Source organism: Anthonomus grandis, chromosome 2 (genome assembly GCF_022605725.1).
Source record: "Anthonomus grandis grandis chromosome 2, icAntGran1.3, whole genome shotgun sequence".
NCBI classification, from domain to species: Eukaryota; Metazoa; Arthropoda; class Insecta; order Coleoptera; family Curculionidae; genus Anthonomus; species Anthonomus grandis.
The window spans coordinates 9,158,777-9,178,893 of NC_065547.1; the positions used below are offsets into that span (position 1 = coordinate 9,158,777).

Genomic DNA, 20,117 nt, shown 5'->3' on the forward strand with positions numbered 1-20,117 from the left:
ATCTCCGTGTTTCAAAGTGTGAAGGAATATAGGCTTGAAAGGCTTCTTGTTATTTTTATTTAAACACCTCCATATGCAATTTTTGGAAATAACATTTTCATAGCATACTTGGGTAAAATTCCCACAAAATAACATATAACTCATAAAAAAAAACAAAGAAATTGAGCCCAAAATAGTATGATAATATGATCGATTGTTGTTTATTGAAGGATATTTCCAAGCTTTGTGTTCTCAAGACGCATGCCATGTAGCCAAAAATTTAAAAAATATTCGTATTTGATTAAGAATGTTATTGCGCCTTTTAAAAATTTGACTCAAATTTATTTCAATACCCTGTATACTAGCATAACCAAATTTGGTACACTTATGTTTTAAGTGATTCTGAACAATAATCCAGTACCATTTTTCAAAAATAAATATTGCTAATACTACTTCTTGATTTTTCGCACTAAACTTGTATATATATATATATATATATACAATCATACATTCCTCAAAAATAGCATCAAAAGCATTTTGGACAGATGAATCGACCTGTTCAACCCTAATGGAAATATCTATAAATCCAGGAGCAAGCGATAACTCAAGTATTTTGTTATAATTCCCAAGCACAGTTTGAGTTCCTTTCATAGAGTTTTAGGTTTATTCAACTAGAGATTTTCGTTTTCTCTATTCTGTAAATAAATGTTTTTTGAAGTTTTTTTAATTCTTTTATTCTAGTTATTATTTTTTATCTCTTACTACCAAATATTTAATTTGTTGAGTTAAAATCAGTGGACCATAGGATTTTACATGGTAAAACTTTAACACTATGTAATGTGCCTACACGGGGCTAAAATTTTGTACATTTAAAAAGTTACAGGCTGCGATAAAAAAATATCGCATACTATCCGTTCAGTCAGTTTTTTTAAACCTATATTTTACTGTTCAGTGTGTGTGTATAATTGACCCAGTCGGTCGTGTTTTTAACCTTAAGGTATACTTTTTCGTTTTACTTTAAGGTCTTTTTGTTATTTTATTTGGTTTTGTTTTCATTTTTCTTTTTTAGGTCTGATGATGCTCTTAGAAGCGAAACACGTGTCACCACTTTAACCAATAAAAGAATTTTTTGAAACCGAGACTTTGTGTTGTTCTCTTTTGATTTATTTATATCAAGCTCTCTTTGAGAATATGAACGACTTCTTTCAATTCCAAATTTGAGTTGAAAGTTACCCAATTTTAAGTCAAATTAGTCCAATACGAATAAGAAATTATCGCAGTTTAATAAAAATGATAACTCAAAGCTGAGTAAGATTACTCATTATGAAGTAAATACTACTCAGTATTTTACTCAAAGCATACTACAATACGTAAAACAAGAGTGATAAGCACTCTTTGAACTTGTCTTTATACTGTTATAATTGATGATTCACTCATCATTATAGAGTGAAAGTTTTACTCAATCGTGTATGGACAGAAACTGAGAAATTAATGAGTGAAAGTTCATTAATTTTTTTTTGTTTATTACATTATTTTCAAATGAAACTTGAGAATTAAATATTGTACCTGAAATTTTAGTTTCACTGACAGAATGAATTATGTTGTTTTATGGCGGGTTGATCAAAGAGTGGACTTTTAGTTTTTTTTTTAAATCACTGACATCGTAAGTACGTACAAAAGAAAATAAAAATGTTTCATTTTAATGACATAATGTGTATCAATATGTATCAAAATTAGAACTTGAGTAAGGATGATTGAATATAATTTAACAGATTTGAGATAATTACTCTTGAATCGAAAAATATCAAACCTCCATTAAAACGTATGTCTATGGGTATCGCATTTCTAACACTGGGCAAATATGCACCTTATAGCCATACAGCCTCTTAATAAATATGAAAGAGATCACTAAATATACAACCAAAATCTTGGCTTGTATCCGACTTAAGTGGGACACCCTGTATATATATACATATATATATATATATATATATATACATATATATATATATACATATATATATATATATATATATATATATAAACTAGCACTCCACTGGACACGATCACGACCTGTTAGTAACAAATTATCATAGGCGTGCGAAGAACAACCAAAACCTTATATTGTTTTAAATTATTTATTAAAAAAAATTCCATGCCTCTGAATTTTTTGGTAGTGGGAGAGTTCAACCATAGGCGTACCAAAAAAAAAACCTCGTTTACAATAACAATAAAAATAAATAAATAATTAGACAGCACATGTTTTCGTCGTTTTTTGTGACGACTGTCTGCGGCTTATCCCGAAGTCGTTCGGGTACTGTTTCAGTAGCGGTAGCCCCTTGTTGTGGGGCGCCTGCCCTTGGAATCCTGATCCAGAACTATCGGCTGCCCACTAGAAAAAAAAAACAAAAAACTTCATTAATAGACGATGTTTTCTTCCAGAATTATTTCGTTCTCGCAGTTAAATTTAAAACGTCCAGAACAGCTTCTGGATAATAATAAAGTATGAAAAGGGGGATATTTAGAGGCGCATTTGACTCATTATAAAACCATTTATATTTATCTTAAATGACATTTTGTACAAGCCAGGGACATCTTTTAATATCGCGCTGTTTATATAAAAGGATAAACACTGAGACTTCGATTTTCTCTTTTTAGAATAAGAGCTTGGAGGTCTATTAATAAGTTCTATATAGGTCAAATATACAGGGAGAAAAATTAATTTTTTCCAATAAAGTGAGTTGTTAGTTTTTTAAATATGGGCGTGGTTTATTCATAGATAACTTTTAAAAGCTCTTTTGAAAATTGATACTACCATTTTTATATCGTTGATAATGGAAAGAAAGTGTTGCAGGTTTAGGAGTTCTAATAAAACTGATTTTATTTCCAAAGAATTGGTATAACAAACCGACTGCTTCCGGGAGGATGATAAACTATCTTTATAAACTATATTCTCAGGACACAGTCCACAAGTCTGCAATAGTCAAGGGTTTACTTTACAGATCATGTCATATTAATAGTCCGGAATTTCACGAAGACGATATAATAATAATTGAGAATTTATTGAAGCAAAACAATTATCCTACTTCCTTTCTAAATAGAATTGTTACCAATTTTAATCAGATACCCATTTCCACAGAACGTGAACCCGTAAAATATTTTAAGCTTCCGTACATCAAACGATTTTCTAAACGGACTTTCTACTTGTAAGGAATACCATGATGAAAAAAAGGACCGAATATTAAACTTGCATTTCACAATACAAAATTATTAGGCTCTATTTTCACTAAATTAAAAGACCCTAATCCTAAAGAACCATCTTCTAATTTAATTTATAAGGTTCACTGTTGTAACTGTGATGAAAGTTGCATAAACTAGACGCATACGGCTTTGGCAAGACATCATTTTTCATTCGGATATAATTTCGATTTTTCGAAAGTTAAAATCTTGGATAGGAAAATACATTTTTTGAAATATTATTTATTTATATTAACAATATGGTAAATTTTACCTCAAAATAATCAGTTACAGTATATAAACATGACATTAAACTACCAATATAGGGACATAATTCTTAAGGTGGATTCATAATCAATCCGCGAGTCAAGTTGGACGTCAAGTGTAAATTCGGCATACTAACAGCCGTTCACAATAGATTTATAAATTTATGGTCTGAACATATAGCACATGCGCTATTGTTATTTTTTCGATGCTTCACCGATTTTAATTTTTATTATTATTTTGTTAATATATTTGTCGGGTTGCGTGTGCTTGTATTTTTATTCTATTTCCACATAATAAAAAAATTTGATTACGTAATCAGCAGGTAGAATTTAATGTTGAGTTGTTGCTCCAATGCGTTTTAAATTATAGGAGTCATTATGATAAAGCAGATATAGGATATATACAGGTCCCTTATACCAAAAGAAAACTGTGGGGCTTCTGTTGCAGGGTCTTTGCATATTACAAGTGAATTTGTACTTAAAACTTAATAATCTTTTCATAATTTAGATGATGCATTGGAATATGTACCAGGTCTAAGGACAGATACTCAGATCGTCAATCCTCATCAAGAAAGTAATATACAGGGTGTTTCAGAACTATGGGATTAAACTTCTGGGGGTTGTTCAGTGCAACAGAAGAATCCATTTGAGTATAGGAACCCATGTCCGGAAATGCGTCACTACGCCACTACGGCCCTAAGATGCGTTAAAATTTATAAAAAACATTAATTACCTGAATAGGATCTGCTGCATTTATTTTTACCTTTTGTACATGATACCATAACAACAATTGTTTAAAATCAACACGTATCAATGTCAATTCTCAATGTCATGTTTTAAAATTTTATAGCTTACAATTTTTAAACATTTATTGCTAATGGAAAACTTTACCAGTCCAGAATTGGCGGATATGCATTTGGCATATGGAGCAATAAACTGCAATGCACGAGCAGCATCGCGGTTGTATCATGAACGTTACCCCGAACGGCAGCATCCTGGATACAAAAAGTTTATTGCGGTTCTGAGACAGGCATGTTTAAGACCAAGACGCATGATACTGGTGTTGCTCGAACCGTAAGAACGGTCGAATTTGAAGAAGAGGTGCTTCAGCGAGTTGCCGATGAACCATCAAATAGCACACGTGACGTCGCTAAGAATATGAATACGAGTAACTGTCTGTCTGGCGGGTACTACACGAGCAACAACTCCATCCTTACAACTTCAAAAAAGTTCAAGGAATGACTGCAGCCGATTATCATCCTAGAGTTCAATTTTGTCGGTGGCTTCTGGATCACATCATTGCACAACCAAATTTTTTACGATATGTTTTGTGGACCGATGAAGCCTCTTTCACAAGAGATGGTATTTTTAATAGTAGGAATAGCCATGTTTGGGACGAAGAAAATCCTTATGCAATTTTTCCAAGAAAACATCAGAATCGTTGGTCTGTCAACGTATGGGCAGGCATTATTGATGATTATTTAATTGGGCCATACCTTCTACCGGAATGGTTAACAGGCCCTATTTATCTGCGTTTCTTGGAGGAAGTTCTCCCAGAACTCCTTGAAAATGTTCCACTAAACGTTAGACAGCAAATGTGGTTTCAGCATGATGGAGCGCCGGCTCACTTTGCTGTACAAGTACGCGAGTATTTGGCTCAGCGGTTTGGGCACCATTGGATGGCCAGAGGTGGAGCAGTTTCTTGGCCTCCTAGGTCACCCGATTTAACGTCGCTCTTAACGTAATTCGCTCTTATCGATTTAACGTAACTTTTTCTTGTGGGGACATGTAAAGTCTTTAGTCTACGAAACTCCAGTAGAATCAGAGCTAGACTTAATTGGATGAATAATAGCAGCATTTAAAATCATTCAAAACGAGGATCAAATTTTTAGTGTAGTCCGCCGAAATCATGTGCGGCATTTAAATCGGTGTACTGAGGTTGGAGGAAGACATTTTGAACAATTGTTGTGGTGGTATCATATACAAAAGGTAAAAATAAATGCATCAGATCCTATTTAGGTAATTCATATTTTTTCTAAATTTAAACGCGTCTTAGGGCCATAGTGGCGTAGTGACACATTTCCGGACATGGGTTCCTATACTCAAATGTATTCTACTGTTGCAGTGAACAATCCCTAGAAGTTTGATCCCATAGTTCTAAAACACCCAGTAGAGAGAAGCGAGAAACCAAAATTAACTACCAGACAAAAAGCAAAAACTGGAAATTTCTTCAAAAGAGTCAATTGAGCAGATTGATAATGTCCTGCTAGATGTTTCAATTGATATAAGGAATATTAGAGCAAACACACATATCCACTATGATAAGTTTTGAATCAAATACTGGTGTCTTAATGGAGGAACTATAAATAAATGTTTTAAATTTAAAAGATTTCTTCTCAGGAAAATGGACTTTATTATGTTTTTAATTTTTTTTTGCCTAGAAAACTTAATATAATCATGTACCTATATTTATAAATAAGACTGATCAGGGTATTAGGTGGCTTTGGCACTTTCACTGCATCCATGAACATTAATTCTTCTTAGAACAGCAAAAGTGCCAAGGTAATATGCAGCAAATATAATTCATTTAATCCTTTTTTTTGTTTTGTTAGCGTCAAACTTAGTTCACTATTCACGAAACAAAATAACAGGATAATCAAAATTAAATCAAAACAAACATAAAATAATAAGCAGATAATAATTACGCATATCATAACTTAACACGACATAAAAAGCTTGCAAACATTGCCCACTTCAGCAACATGCTAAAGTTGAATTTTATTGTGAATGGTCCTATTATAACCTACTTAGCATGCGTGTCCAAGTGCCACTCCACCCACGAATTAATTGTGAATGCACCTTTATTTGTTACCATTCCCTAGTTGTACACCAGAAGACGCGACATCTAAGTACGGGTTTACACGATCCGGTTTTAACGGATGCGTTTCTACCGCATGAAAAATACGCGATACACGCTGCGTTGAAAACGGATATGCACTAACAAAAATTCAAAAATTTAATTGCTTCGAGACTTTCATAGAGAGATTACGTCTTCATTCTTCTAAGAATTATTTGTGGTATAGAAGCAGAAGATCTTTTGCGAGAGCCAATATAACGTAAACATTGCAGGCATTCATATTTTGAAAGTGGCGTAGAAAAAAAATCGACAAATTTTATACAAATATTCGGCAGTATAATGATAAGTTTTTCAATTATTACAGAATGTCTAAAAAATTATTTGGCGAATTGTTAACTGTGTTAAAACAAGATATTTAATGTAATATTTTAAGTGATATCATTAAGGGTAAAGGGCAATAAAATCACTAGGAAAAAAAATAGACATAGGCATGTTTTATGACCATGAAGAAGAGTGTATGGTCTCATATTGAAAATGGGACCAGGGTAGTCGAATTCAGACAGTGTTATCATTTTATCAGGCTCGGTTTATTATTTTGGCTACACTTGCTATCCGTATGCTAAATAAATATATTCTCTTATCAAACGATTATTCATTTATTTCGCGAAGTTTACAGTTCAGGTGCAGGGTTGAACTTCGGTGTGAACCATTAATTTGTATATATAGTTTGTTACGTTTATTACTAGAAACTTTTAACTTTTGATTTATTTCGTGTTACGTTACGTATATATATTGATTTTGTTTGGACTTGTTAGGTTCGGATTGTATTAGTATTAGGTGTATGTTGACAAGTTTTTATTGAATAATTCTTTTTTAACGATGGGCAGTAATAAAAAATTCCCCACGTGATACTTCTACTTCAAGTAAATCCAGTGAGTCAGATTCTTGGAGATACAAACTAAATTCAAGCCGAAAGAGCTCCTCTAAGCTCTTATACGGAGGTAAGTAAAAAAGATATAATACAAGCCCAGAAAAAAAAGAAAACCAGGCATCGGTTTCTCAAACTAATGAATGTGCCATCGCTGACCGTTGTACCACTCCTCCTTCGCCGATTCAAACAATTGAACTAATACAACGGGATAATAGGGCAAGTACTTCTGTACGATCTGAGCTGTTTGTTACGCAGGGCCTAAAAACGGAAGTAAGGCGTTTAGCCATTAGAACTAACTGCATCCCTGAGATTGATCCGGAAAACCAGCCACTGTTTGGTTAAAGACAATTGATCAGATAAAAAAGATCAGTCATTGGGAGGATGTTTATCAAGTACAATCTCGGTTAAGCGGAATGGCACGAAACTGGTACAGTGGATTACAGCATTACCCTAGTTCCTGGAATAAGTGAAAGTTATTAATTTCCAGAAGATGCTGGATCATGTGGATTATGCCAGGGTTTTAAGAAAAATGATGGTACGCACTAAAGAGGAGAAACCGCAGCTTACGAAATTATTACTTTAATAACACGGAACTATCAAGCTTATGTAAAATAACTAGCAGAAATGCAGTTTCCTGCATTATTGGTGGTATTGCTGGCGTTGGAACCCAAAATGGTGCCAGAGCGGGCCGTTACGTAACGCAGAAGCTCTATACTAAGAGTATTTATCGACGTTACGTAATGATAAATACTATATAGTAAAAAATATTAAGAAAATTTCAAATACCAAAAACGAACATCACCGTCCTCGTATTAATGTAAAAAAGAGCCTTTTAGGAGAGCCGTGGTTAAAAATGTGCAATGTTGCAAATTAAGGAGATACCACCAATCTGATTGTCCGAAACAAAGAGTGGTGTGCAAAAAATGTAATCTACTCTTCGGGTCACGAAGCCTTTAGTTGCAGAGTGCAAGTAAAAGCAAAGAGTCGACCAGAACCGGGTAAGTCTATGAATATTATTCAAATACCTGAAATTACAAATTTGAAACGTCCAAACATATATTATTTCTTTAATTGCATTATTAATGGCTACTTAATTAGAAGTTATGTCGATTGTGGCTGCGGAGCTATAACAATTAAACAATCCGACGTAGATAGAATAGGATTACCTCGCCAACCAACTGCAGCCGGGTTACTTGGTTTTGGTGATAGTACAATGTACGTAAACCAAAAAGTAGTTGCACAGCTACCAGTGGATTTAGCTTCTGTTAGGGTAGAAGCTTTGGTAGTGATCGAAAATGTACAAAACGTATCTGTAGGACAACCATTTATTAATAATAAAGACGTTACAGTAGTTATTCGCGATAGTCAACTTAGGTTATTTAATAATAAGAAGGATAGAACTGAGTAACCAAATGTAGATCTATTGCCGCCACAAAAAGTAACTCTTTATGCTGCGGATACAACGGTCATTCCATCGTATCATATAGGTCGTATTCTTGTTGTTAAGGATAAAAGTAATGGTGAGATTGTCATTAATTTACAATATAGATATGTACCTAATAAGCAACATATATACCTATACGACTCTGGATTTGGCCTCTATATGTCATCAAATCCCATTAAGTGAGTCCATCCCTAAGACTGCTTCAGTCAATAATGACGCTCAGATCTAATAAATTGCGATTTTTTCAAGAAAATATTGAATACCTTGGTCATATAGTGTCGGAAGTCGGTATGCCTCCTGCTGTGGACAAGATTAACGCATTAGTTGATATTAGAAGATTAAGAAATCTTCTAATTTCTTCTAAGCATTATAAATTTATTTTAGAAACTATTTTAAAGGATTCGCTTCTATTGCCAGACCAATATCAGCTCTTACCAAGAAAAATGCAGTATGCGCTTGTGATGCCGAACAACAATCTGCTTTTGAAGTTAAATCTTTTGAAAATTTCCTAGTCTCCGTTTTTTTGGATGCTCTTGACGATTTCCGTTCCAAGAAACGAGTAAACACAATTTTAGGGAACCAATTATTGCTTACACATGGTGGACCAAGATGGGTAGTACCAAAAACATCTAGACGTATTATTGTTAAGACATATAATGATGGAACTGGTCATTTTACTCTCGACAAAAGATTGGGAGCCATAAGTACCAGATACTGGTTTCCAGAAATAAAAAACTATGTAAAAAAGTATATAAGATCTTATTTAGACTGGCTGTCTCTATAATAAAATGCCATCTGGAAAACGACACGGAAGTCTAAGTCCAATAGAGAGCCTTACTGTCCCAATAGATGCACTACACATCGACCATCTTGGACTCTTTGTTACGAGTGTTAGGAAACATGCCTATTTAATAGTTGTAGTGAATGCATTTACAAAATTTATTTTTATAAAGGCAGTAACAAATACGAAAACTCTACACAGTGATACGTTTCTTGAAATCTATAATTGAAATGTTTGCTGTATCAAGAAGAATAATTTGTGATCGAGGCACAGCGTTTACAAGCAAAGTCTTACGAGCTTTTACTAGACGTTAGGTATTAAACATGTTTTATGAGTAATAGCGACACCTAAAGAGGAAGTGGTGAAGATGAATCGCTCAATCCTGTCGGCCCTTACAGCTTCCATCGAAGATCAATCCCGTTGGGATGATTCAGTGAGTAAAGTGAGGTATAAGGAATTAATTCAACGGTAAATTCCACAACCGAAAAAATACCTTATGAGGTTTTCTTTGGTTACTGCTCACGAAACATAAACGACTATTTTCTGGCTTCAGAAGTCACATGCGAACAACAGCAAGACTTGGAAGTTCCACGTAAATAGATAGAAGACTACTCAAAAACGACAACAAATGCAAAAAAGAGTATTACGATAAACGGCATGCCCCTGTTACGAAATACGTAGTTGGCCAACAAGTGTTGGTTCAAGCCAGTCTCCAATGACGGAAGGAGTAGAAAGCTTAAACCCCGATATAAAGGTCCTTTTGTTGTACCAAAAGTACTAGATAACGATAGATATGTAGTTGACGAAATACAAGGTTCTTAACGTTATAGGTCATACTGTGATACATCGTGGTAGGCCAACTGTAACCATTTCCCAGCTGTACACGATAATATGCAGAATGTATTTAATAGGGTAAAGGGCAATAAAACCACTACCACTAGGAAAAGACCATTGATGCATAGGCACGTTTTATGACCATGAAGAAGGGTATATGGTCTCGTATTGAAAAGGCGACTAGGGTAGTCGAATTCCGACAGTGTTATCATTTTACCATCGGTCGGTTTATCATTTTTGCTGCACTTTGGTATCCGTGTGCTAAATAGATATACTCTCTTATTAAACGATTTATTCATTAATGTCCCGAAGCTTTCATATTACACAACAAAACAAAAACTACTATCCTAAAGAACCTCGCTAGTAACATTCTGGCAGCTATTGGTACCGCTGGTGCACAGCTTGATGGATTTCAACAGCAGTCGCCAATGAGTGTATTTATGATTTGTCCCTTTTTTTGTTTTGTGGTGTTTTTAAAAAAGAAGCAGGTACTCTAACATTTTCTTAGTTCATCACTGGACATGGCCTGATTTTTTAAACAGAACTAGGTATGCATGTACGTCTTAACATTATCTTTACTGTATGTACAGGGTGTCCCAAATTTGAGGGTGACCATTGGGATCTCGGAAACCGTAAGAGTTACGAGGTCGGTTAAATGGAGGCAAAGTTGCGCAATTTGGAGCTTAATAAAATGACGTTTGCTACGGGCTTGGGCGGCTGTCGAATAATGACACGAGTCCATGGTAGCGAGGAAGAAGAAGAAGAAAAAAATTACGTTTAAAATTTTTTTGAAATTCCGGATACTTCCAAAAAAACCGGAGATATCCAAAAAAAAAACACGAAATTTGTCAAAATCGTTTTTACCTTCTACCGACTTTATTTAAAGAGATATCGGAAAACTAAAAACAGTTTTCCATTGCCACTTTTTATGCTCTATAATATGACGCAAAAAAAATCCGACGTTTCGGTTTTTTTCGATAATCATCAACTTTATTTTTTCTTACAGGCACCATATTGGATTTTCTCATTTTTAAAAAGTATTTTTAATTGCCTTTAAATGAGGTATCGCACTTGCATGTCCGATTACTTCTTTTAGTACTTCCCATAAGAACTCAATGGGATTATATGAATGTGATTGTTAACAAGTTTATCTAGGAAATTTTCATCAACTCTTTTTTATATATGAACCAAAGTTATGAAATACACTGTATTCAATTGATTTTATAGCTTCAGTTTATATAAAATCAATTTATTTGGAAACACCATTGATATATCTTTCTTTCTTGCACTCATGGAGTTCTTATGGGAAGTACTAGAAGGAATAATCGGACATGTAAGTGCGATACCTCATTTTAAAGGTAAAGTCCAGTTCAGAGATCTATTAGAATCTTTGATATGCCGCGAATAGTCCGTGTGCCGGTGTTGCTTGTATTGTCCCATGGCATGTATGTTTAAATCCCAAAATTTTATGTGAAAAGAGTCATACAGTAATATTCTAAGCGATATTTAATCGTTCCATCAAATAAATAAATATTTTAAACATTTTTTTTAAATTTATACATTTGATTCGTAAGATTTGACTATTGATACCAACGTACTATTTCGTTAGACGTCTGACCTCGCAGTCACTGAAGTCGCAGTCACTGAAGCGTGAAAAGTTGCACAGGTCCGGCCTTAAAATTTATTTGTATTTAAAATTTTATTATTCGGGATTATTGGGTTTGGTTTTATAAAGTTAGAAATTCAGGATAGTTACTAGATAATATTTAATTAAAAGATAAGATTTGAGTAAATAAAATCATTTTAACCAAAAATGTTCATTTAATAAGTTTAGTATTTACCGCTATCAGTGGGGTGTTTAACTGTTTATAATAAGTGATGCGAGAATAGGTGGTACAAAGTACTTAGGCCTATTTATTCTCTGGATTAAGGCATTAAACATTTACTTTTTGACACAAAAGGGTAAAATGTTTTGGTTTGTCTTCAAATTATATAAATTTCCTTTTGTTGGGTATTGAGATTTATTTATTTTCCCAGGGTCGAAACATTTTAAGGTCTTTAGGTATAATACCAAAACAAATCCAGGGTAAGAATTGATAATTAAATTATGTTCTTTTGAGTATTGACTTATTAAGTGTAGTTATGGTTATAGCTTAGGTGTCATCAGCATATTCAGAATTCCTCACATTTGGTAAATCAACAGTGTACCTATATTAGGAGAAGTAAAGGATCTAGGATTGACTTTTGTGGCACATGCGAATCAATACGTTTAGCGTCAGAGAAAATATTATTAAATGACAAACACAACATTATTAAAAACATTGTACTAATTTTACAATGAACAATCGATACCATCAAGTTCTTTTGAATAATCGAAATTAATATGATTAATATTTTATTTATCAATTGTTGGCAGGTTAAATGATTTCCTTACTTTTTGATTTTACTGTTACATTTTGTTAAATATCAGGCAGTAGGGTGAAACCACAAATAAAATAGAAAATGTACGTTTTTATGTTATAATTGGTATTTGTTAGTCTAATTTTAATAACACAGCTTTAATAACTAAGACTTTTTGATATAATTTTGACCCTACATTTGTGATATAAACAGTGAGAGTAATAAGTTAAAAAAATAAACAATTTAATTTATTGAAGATTCTAACTTGAAATAAAAATAGCTATCTTTTAAATTTAAAAACCAAATACTATGCCTATAATTTTTTAAAATCTTAAAGCAATACATGGCAAAACTTAGAAGTAAATATATCTTTCATTATTTGTCAATTGTAAAATTTTGTTTAAAAACAGGCGATTGAGTGGATTCCACGCATGTTTTTGTCAATTTTGGGCAGTAAAATCATCATGGGTCTATTTTAAACTTAATGAATTAATATATATTATAGTATAAAAATTTGATTATTTTCTAATTTTTTTTTTAATCTAGTTGATTTTTTCTAGATTTTAGGCAATTTATATATCTATTTTTTGTGAGAAAATCCAGCCTCGAATAAAATTTGAATTATTTCAAGCAAGTAAATTAATAATAAATATATAAATAAAAATAAATTGTAATATATTTCAAACAGATAGGACACCCAATTACACGAGATACAAAAAAAATTTACAAATAATTTAATAACACAAATAAAAAAAACACACTCCCAACTATTAAAGGCGATAGACCCATCCTTAAAGATCTCTTTAAAAACACGTCGAAAGTAATACAAAAACAGCCCAAAAATGTATTTGGGTACGGCCCCGTAATTCTCAAAATCAGTGGGATAGAGAGAGATACACAATCACTTGCACAGCCTAAAGTAGGAATCGCCAGAACGCATGTGTTTTATCTTTGTTTAATAGACTGGCTAAAAAGAGTTGAGAAGTCTGTGAGTGCTGGGAGTGTTTAAAAGGTTTTGTAAGATGTTTAGATTTTAGTCCGTGGTCAATTTTTTGATATTATTTTCTTGTGATATTATTTTCTTTCTAAAAATTGACATTTTCGAATGAAAAATAAAAAATAATGTAAAACATGGGCTTTTACGTACATTTAAAGTGATTTCATAGATAAATTATATAAAATTTTGCCATTTAAACATGTATATCATGCGACAATAAATACGACATAGACGCACAGACTATTTAGTGCGGCATCTGCGACACACCAAAGATTCTAATAGATCTCTGAACTAGACTTTAATTAAGAATACCTTTTAAAAATGAGAAAATCCAATATGGTGCCCATAAGGAAAATTATAATTGATGATGATCGAAAAAACCGAAACGTCGGATTATTATTTTTTTGCGTCATGTTATAGAGCATAAAAAGTGGCAATGAAAAATTGTTTTTAGTTTTCCGATGTCTCTTTAAATAAAGTCGGTAGAAGATAAAAACGAATTTGACAATTTTCGATTTTTTTCGGATAACTCCGGAAGTATCAGAAATTTTAAAATTTTTTAAACGCCATTTTACTAAGCTCGAAATTGCGCAACTTTGCCTCCATTTAACTGACCCTGTAACCCTTACGGTTTCCGAGATTCCAATGGTCACCTTCGAATTTGGGACACCCTGTATATATTCGGGATTGAAATTCTAATTCTCCTCCTTTTTTTGTAAATTAGAATCTTTAAAATTTAATGTAAACATAGGAAAATACTATGACTGCCTTACAGTGGTTTTTATTTATTGTTTTTATTTATTTATTTATTAGTTTATTTAATTGTAACCTGTAACGTGTTAATTTCAGCCCGCAAAATGGCATAAATAAAGGCCGAAACGTCAAAAAAAGGAAATTCTTCTGAAATAAAATAAGGTTTATTTGAAGTCCTAAACCCGCGAAACTTTCTTTGCAGTTTACACTAAGGACGTTAAATCATTTTTTCGTCGCCATTTTGAAAATTGGAACTGTCATTTTTACGCTTGAAATGACCTCCCTATACATAAATTATATAAAAATATCGATGGAACTTCCTGATAAGGCGATTCATAAAAACTTCAAACATAGGAACTTCTTTTATATCTTCTTAAGAAAACTTTTAAGCCTGAGAAAACTTTAAATTTGCATTCTCTCAACTTTCGAGGGACGACGAAGGTGCGGGTCTTTAATCGTTAATGCCATCCCTGACGCTAAAAAAATATTTTTTACAGAAGTAGCAAAGAAGAGGAAACTTAAACCTTTTGCATACGTTAAAAAGAAACGTTAATAATTAATTAATTATTAAATCATTGACTTAACTAAATCGATTGTTGGAGGTGCTAAAACGATAACGCAGGGTGGTCCACGGGAAATTTCTTTAATTGTTAAAACCACATTTATTTTTAAGCAATAACCTTCATTGACCCCAAACTATTATAACGGACATCCAACAATGACAAACTTGCCCTAATTGAATACTTACATTATTCAAAGTCTTCCTCCTTCTGCACCTAATCTTGAACTTAAGCAAGTTCTTAATCGAGTTCCGAAAGTTTCTGGACAAGGCGCAATAGATAATGGGGTTTAGGGCCGAGTTGGCGTGCCCCAAAAGTAGCAAATATACGGAAACCGTTTCGTTCGGGTCCAGTTCGGCTCCTGCCAAGTTTACCAGGAGGCTCATTATGTGATAGGGAAGCCAGCAGGCGGCGAATACCATCGCGAGTAACAGAAGAATCCCGGCTACACGTTTACGGGACTTCATTACTCTAATTCTCTAAAAAAAATGGAAGAGAATTATTTTTTTTGGCGGAAATGTGTTTGATAGGATGTCGTGATTATTACAAGTCAAAAATTATCCAGCTACTTCCCATAGAGCCTATGATATACACCATCGGACAAGAATAGAGAAATTTTTAAAAATGATGTTTCATTTGCATATGCCGAGAGTAACACAGTTCTATACTTAAGGCTCTGCTTTCCAGGCTCATGGAAAATGCTTTTTAGAGGTTTTGAACTTATCGTTTTATTTTAAATACAAGATTGATACATGCCTAAACCTATATGAGAAGTGTAGTAAAAGCTAAAAAATATATGAATTTTTTTAATAAATATTGGCATATTTCAACAAAATTTAAAACATAATAGAAGACCGACCTCCCATCATATTTTAAAATAATTTTAGGCATCCAGCAAATCTTTTTCTGTAAGTTGATACAAAAAATAATTTCAATTACATTCGCATATAAAAATGATAATTTCTCAACACTTCCAAGTACATTTTAAATCGTCGCGAATTATAAATTCAAACCAGCAGAATGCCTTTTAAAAAAGTTTTATTTAAAAAATAAGCTTAAAACTAGTACATTACTTTAGAGCTGTATGATTATAATTAATTTTAAAATTATATGAAAACCTCCTAGAAAAGAAAGAATAAAATAAAATACGCTGATGCTGCTTATGCTGCAAAATGGATGCTTAGGCCGCTTTCACACGGGTCGGTGTAGTAGCGGTCTGGTAGCGGCGCAGCAATTACCGTAACGATGCTCTGCCGCATTATCTATTTACATGAGGCAACATATTCCACAGCAGTGTAGTGAATATGTCGTCGTCTAGTGATGAAAAGGACATTGTGTTATATCTGTATTTTAAGAGATTACAACAGAAAAAAAAAGAAAATATTGGGTACATCCATACATTGAAAGAAACATTAACTGTAGGTTATTTGTTGCCGCTCAAGAAATAACTTTAAATGATGGAAAATTTCAGTCAATGTACAGAATGAGAAAAGCTTCATTCCAAGAACTTGAACAACTTATTAGTCCAATTATTCGTACACAAAATACCAACATGAGAGAATGTGTAAGTGCTGGAGAATAAAAGGATTTTAATAACTTTGCGGTAAGTACTATGAATAAAACAAAACACACTACTCTACATTATCTCTATTGAAATTCGAGAAAAAAGAGTAAACATTTAGTGCTATGGCTGACCCTGATTGCGCTGTCGGAATTTCATTGTAATAAGTTTTTTCTGGAGAGTGAATCGGTTGATCGGGAGACACTAAAGGTGTTAGTACTGAGTGGCTGGTAGATGGTCTTTCGAATGAAGATGAGGAGGATGGATTGAATGTAGGTTGAACATTTTGCGATTTTATTTCATCAACAAGGATCATCAGTTTGATTTTAAATTTCCTTTGTTGTTCTTCTGTTATACTTTCCAGGTCAGGTAGCATGCTTAGTAAGAAGTGATGCATGTGGCTGATTTTTTCTTTATTTTCAGAGTTCTCCACATCTTGAACCTTTCTTGTATTTGGTTTTAAGTAGTTGACAAATGTTTGCTCACCTTCTGTATTGTAACGTTTACGACATCGAACGGTACTCATTGAGGTAGATGCTGGCGTCGCTGATAAATGTTGTATTGTTTTCTGTTTTGCTAATGATGCAGGTCGATTTGTTTCTTCTGTTAAATTAAAGTCGTCATTCTGAGAATTTTCATTAAAATTTACATTTGAAGATGAGTCTTCTGTTGCTAGATTTTCACAACTACGGTCTTCATCAGGAATAGGTTCTGGGACATTGCCATTATTTTCGGAAGTATTTACTGCTTTTACATAAGGCAGTATAAATTGCAAATAATCCTTGAGGTAATACGGTTTTTTTGGTTTAGAACCACTTGGAGTGGTCTTCATTCTTTGAAGAAATGAAGATCTGATGTTGCGCCATTTTTTCATACACTCTTGAACTGAAATAAAATAAAAACAAATCAATTTGTAGAAATACAAAAGTTATATGTTTGATTATTTCTTATTAATTCTAGGTATCTTGCCACGGGATGCACTTATTCTGCTCTGGCCTTATATTTTGCAAGAGGAGTTACGACAGTATCGTATATAGTAAATGAAACAACATTAGCTATTTGGAACACTATTCACAATGTTTATATGAAAATTCCCTCTAACAAAAAGTGGAAGGAAATAGCAAATTGCTTTTACGAATTATGGAACTTACCTAACTGCTTAGGAGCAATTGATGTCAAGCACGTTAGAATACAAAATTCCCAACTCTGGATCAACAAATTACAACTACAAACACTACCATTCGATTGTTTTACTTGCGGTTTGTGATGCAGATGGCTTATTCACAATGATAGAAACCGGCTATGCAGGCAGAAATAATGATGGAGGAATTTTTCGTGCATCAAATTTAGGTCAGTGGTTGGAAAGAAATGGTGTAAATCTACCCGCTAGTGCTTGTTTGCCACATGATGAGAGCCAGGAAAAAGTACCATATTTCTTCGTAGGAAATAAGGCGTTTCCCTTAAAACTATATTTAATGAGACCATTCCCTAACACTGGAAAATAAGAAACGTATATTTAACTATAGGTTGAGCAGGGGACGAAAAACCATAGAATGTAGTTTTGGCATGGTAACTCAAAAATTTCAAGTGTTGCTAACCCCCATAAGGTGTACAAAAATCTCTAATATTATAAATATAATAAAATGTGTTTGTGTTTTACATAATTTTATACGAATTAAAGACGGGACGTGGTATTCGACACCAACATCCGAACATCGACTGAATATCGCAGTTCAAAACTATAATTTGCTAGAAGAGATTATTCGCATAAGCCCTGCATCTTCTGGAGCTACTGTTCGTAATTATTTAGCAAATTATTTTATCAAGCCAAATGGTAGCATCCCATGGCAGTATAACTATTGTTTATGAGACTAATATAAAAAATTTTTATTACCTGAGAGGTTAGTTCTTTTTTTTGCCACTCTTTCCCATGCTTTATCCGTAATATCTTTTCGCGAATATTCTGCGATTTTGTAGTTAAAGAGACACTCATATTTTTCTATTTCTTGTACTAAATTTATCTCGTTCGACATTTTCAACTTCCAAACACAAACGTAAACAATCAAACATACATGCGGTATAAACCATTTACCGCCTAAAAACTTGCAGATAAGCAGCATGTAGAAAGCATGTTGTGCCGAAATCTTGTTGCGTCGACTCGTGTGAAGTCAAACATTTGGTTATATAGAAGCAACATTTGCTCTGCATACCGAACGTCTACCGCACGGCTGTTGTACCGCTGCCATACCCACCCGTCTGAAAACCGGCCTTAGATGTGCTATAATAGGGATGGATTTATGCAACTTCTACTCTCTTTAGATTCTTTAACGTCCTCGTTGATGATGTCCTGTAGGGTCTTTAAGGGAATCGCTTTATGTTTTCTTTGTCACAAATAAATAACAACTATAATAACTATTACAAGTATAAGGAATAATACAGAATTACTACTAATTACGTGGCTTTTTGCTGGAACAAAATCTTTATACAGGGTGTTTGGAAGTAAGTAGCCAAACGGAAATGGTGAATAGGTGAGGTTACTGGCTATTTAAAACGCATAGTATTTTTTTCTTTTTCCTCAAATTTAAGGAGTAATATATTTTTTTTCCTTTTTTTATTAGATTTTCCCTGTTTTTTTACTTTAACCTTCAATTTTTTTTAAATTTTTCGCCAGAATGGCGCACAATTAATTTTAAAGACTAATGTTGTCTAATTCAGATTTTGGTAATAACTGAGAAAAATATTTAAAGAGAAACTAACAGTGGAGTAACAAACTTCCTCAAATCAATAGAAAAAAAATGTTACGTGAACTTTACAATGGAAAAAATAATAATAAAAAAAAAGTTGTGGGGTTTTAAAATGTGTTAAAAAACTTTTCTAGTTAATAATCTTTCTAACGATGTACTACATGTAACAAAAATAATTAGGTAACTTACGAAAAACAAATACGTTTGTCTTCAAGGACGCGTGAACCAATTTCTTGAAAGCAACCTAATTGAGCAGGTATAAACTTATACCTCTTTCTAACACAGCTAAACCTGTTGCGCTATAATCTCCTTTATCATTCGGCGACACCCTCTTTGTGCCCCGCTACCTTAAACTGTTACCTGTCACTAACCATAATACGAGTATTTTTTATTCGAGACTTGTCTTTCTCCGCTTCTTATACACCGTATTTTTAACTCTGCTAAGATTTTCGTTAACTTTGTTTTATTGTTACTGTTATGGCTAGTGCCTTTACAAACGCCGATATCCTAATGGCATATGGTAGAGCTGATGGAAATGGACGAGAAGCAAAAAGAATTTACCAAGAGCGTTTTCCCAATAGACGCCAACCTAATCGTCATACTTTTGAAACGACATTTAAACGCTTAAAAGAAACTGGTAGTCTAAATCGCCGTGAACCTGGAGTTCGCAGACAACGTAATGATGATGAACGAGTTATGGAAGCTTTTGACGAAGATCCCACAACGAGCATCCGGACTGTAGCTGCCAATCTAAAACTAAGTGTATGGAAGGT

The 20,117-nt window shown here is 33.4% G+C and overlaps 1 protein-coding gene across 3 annotated transcripts in view; it reads right to left on the reverse strand.

Annotated features, from left to right (window-relative positions):
* Window positions 1-2,101: 2,101 nt before the first annotated feature.
* LOC126733612 (orexin receptor type 2-like) overlaps window positions 2,102-20,117 on the reverse strand; it is a 228,105-nt gene continuing 210,089 nt past the window's right edge. For all 3 annotated transcript variants that reach the window (XM_050436977.1, XM_050436979.1, XM_050436978.1), the window contains 2 exons: window positions 15,228-15,518; window positions 2,102-2,371 (listed from right to left, as the gene is read on the reverse strand). In XM_050436977.1, coding sequence (XP_050292934.1) covers window positions 2,228-2,371; window positions 15,228-15,518 — 435 coding nt within the window. In that variant the 3' untranslated portion in view covers window positions 2,102-2,227. The remainder of the gene's footprint in view (window positions 2,372-15,227; window positions 15,519-20,117) is intronic.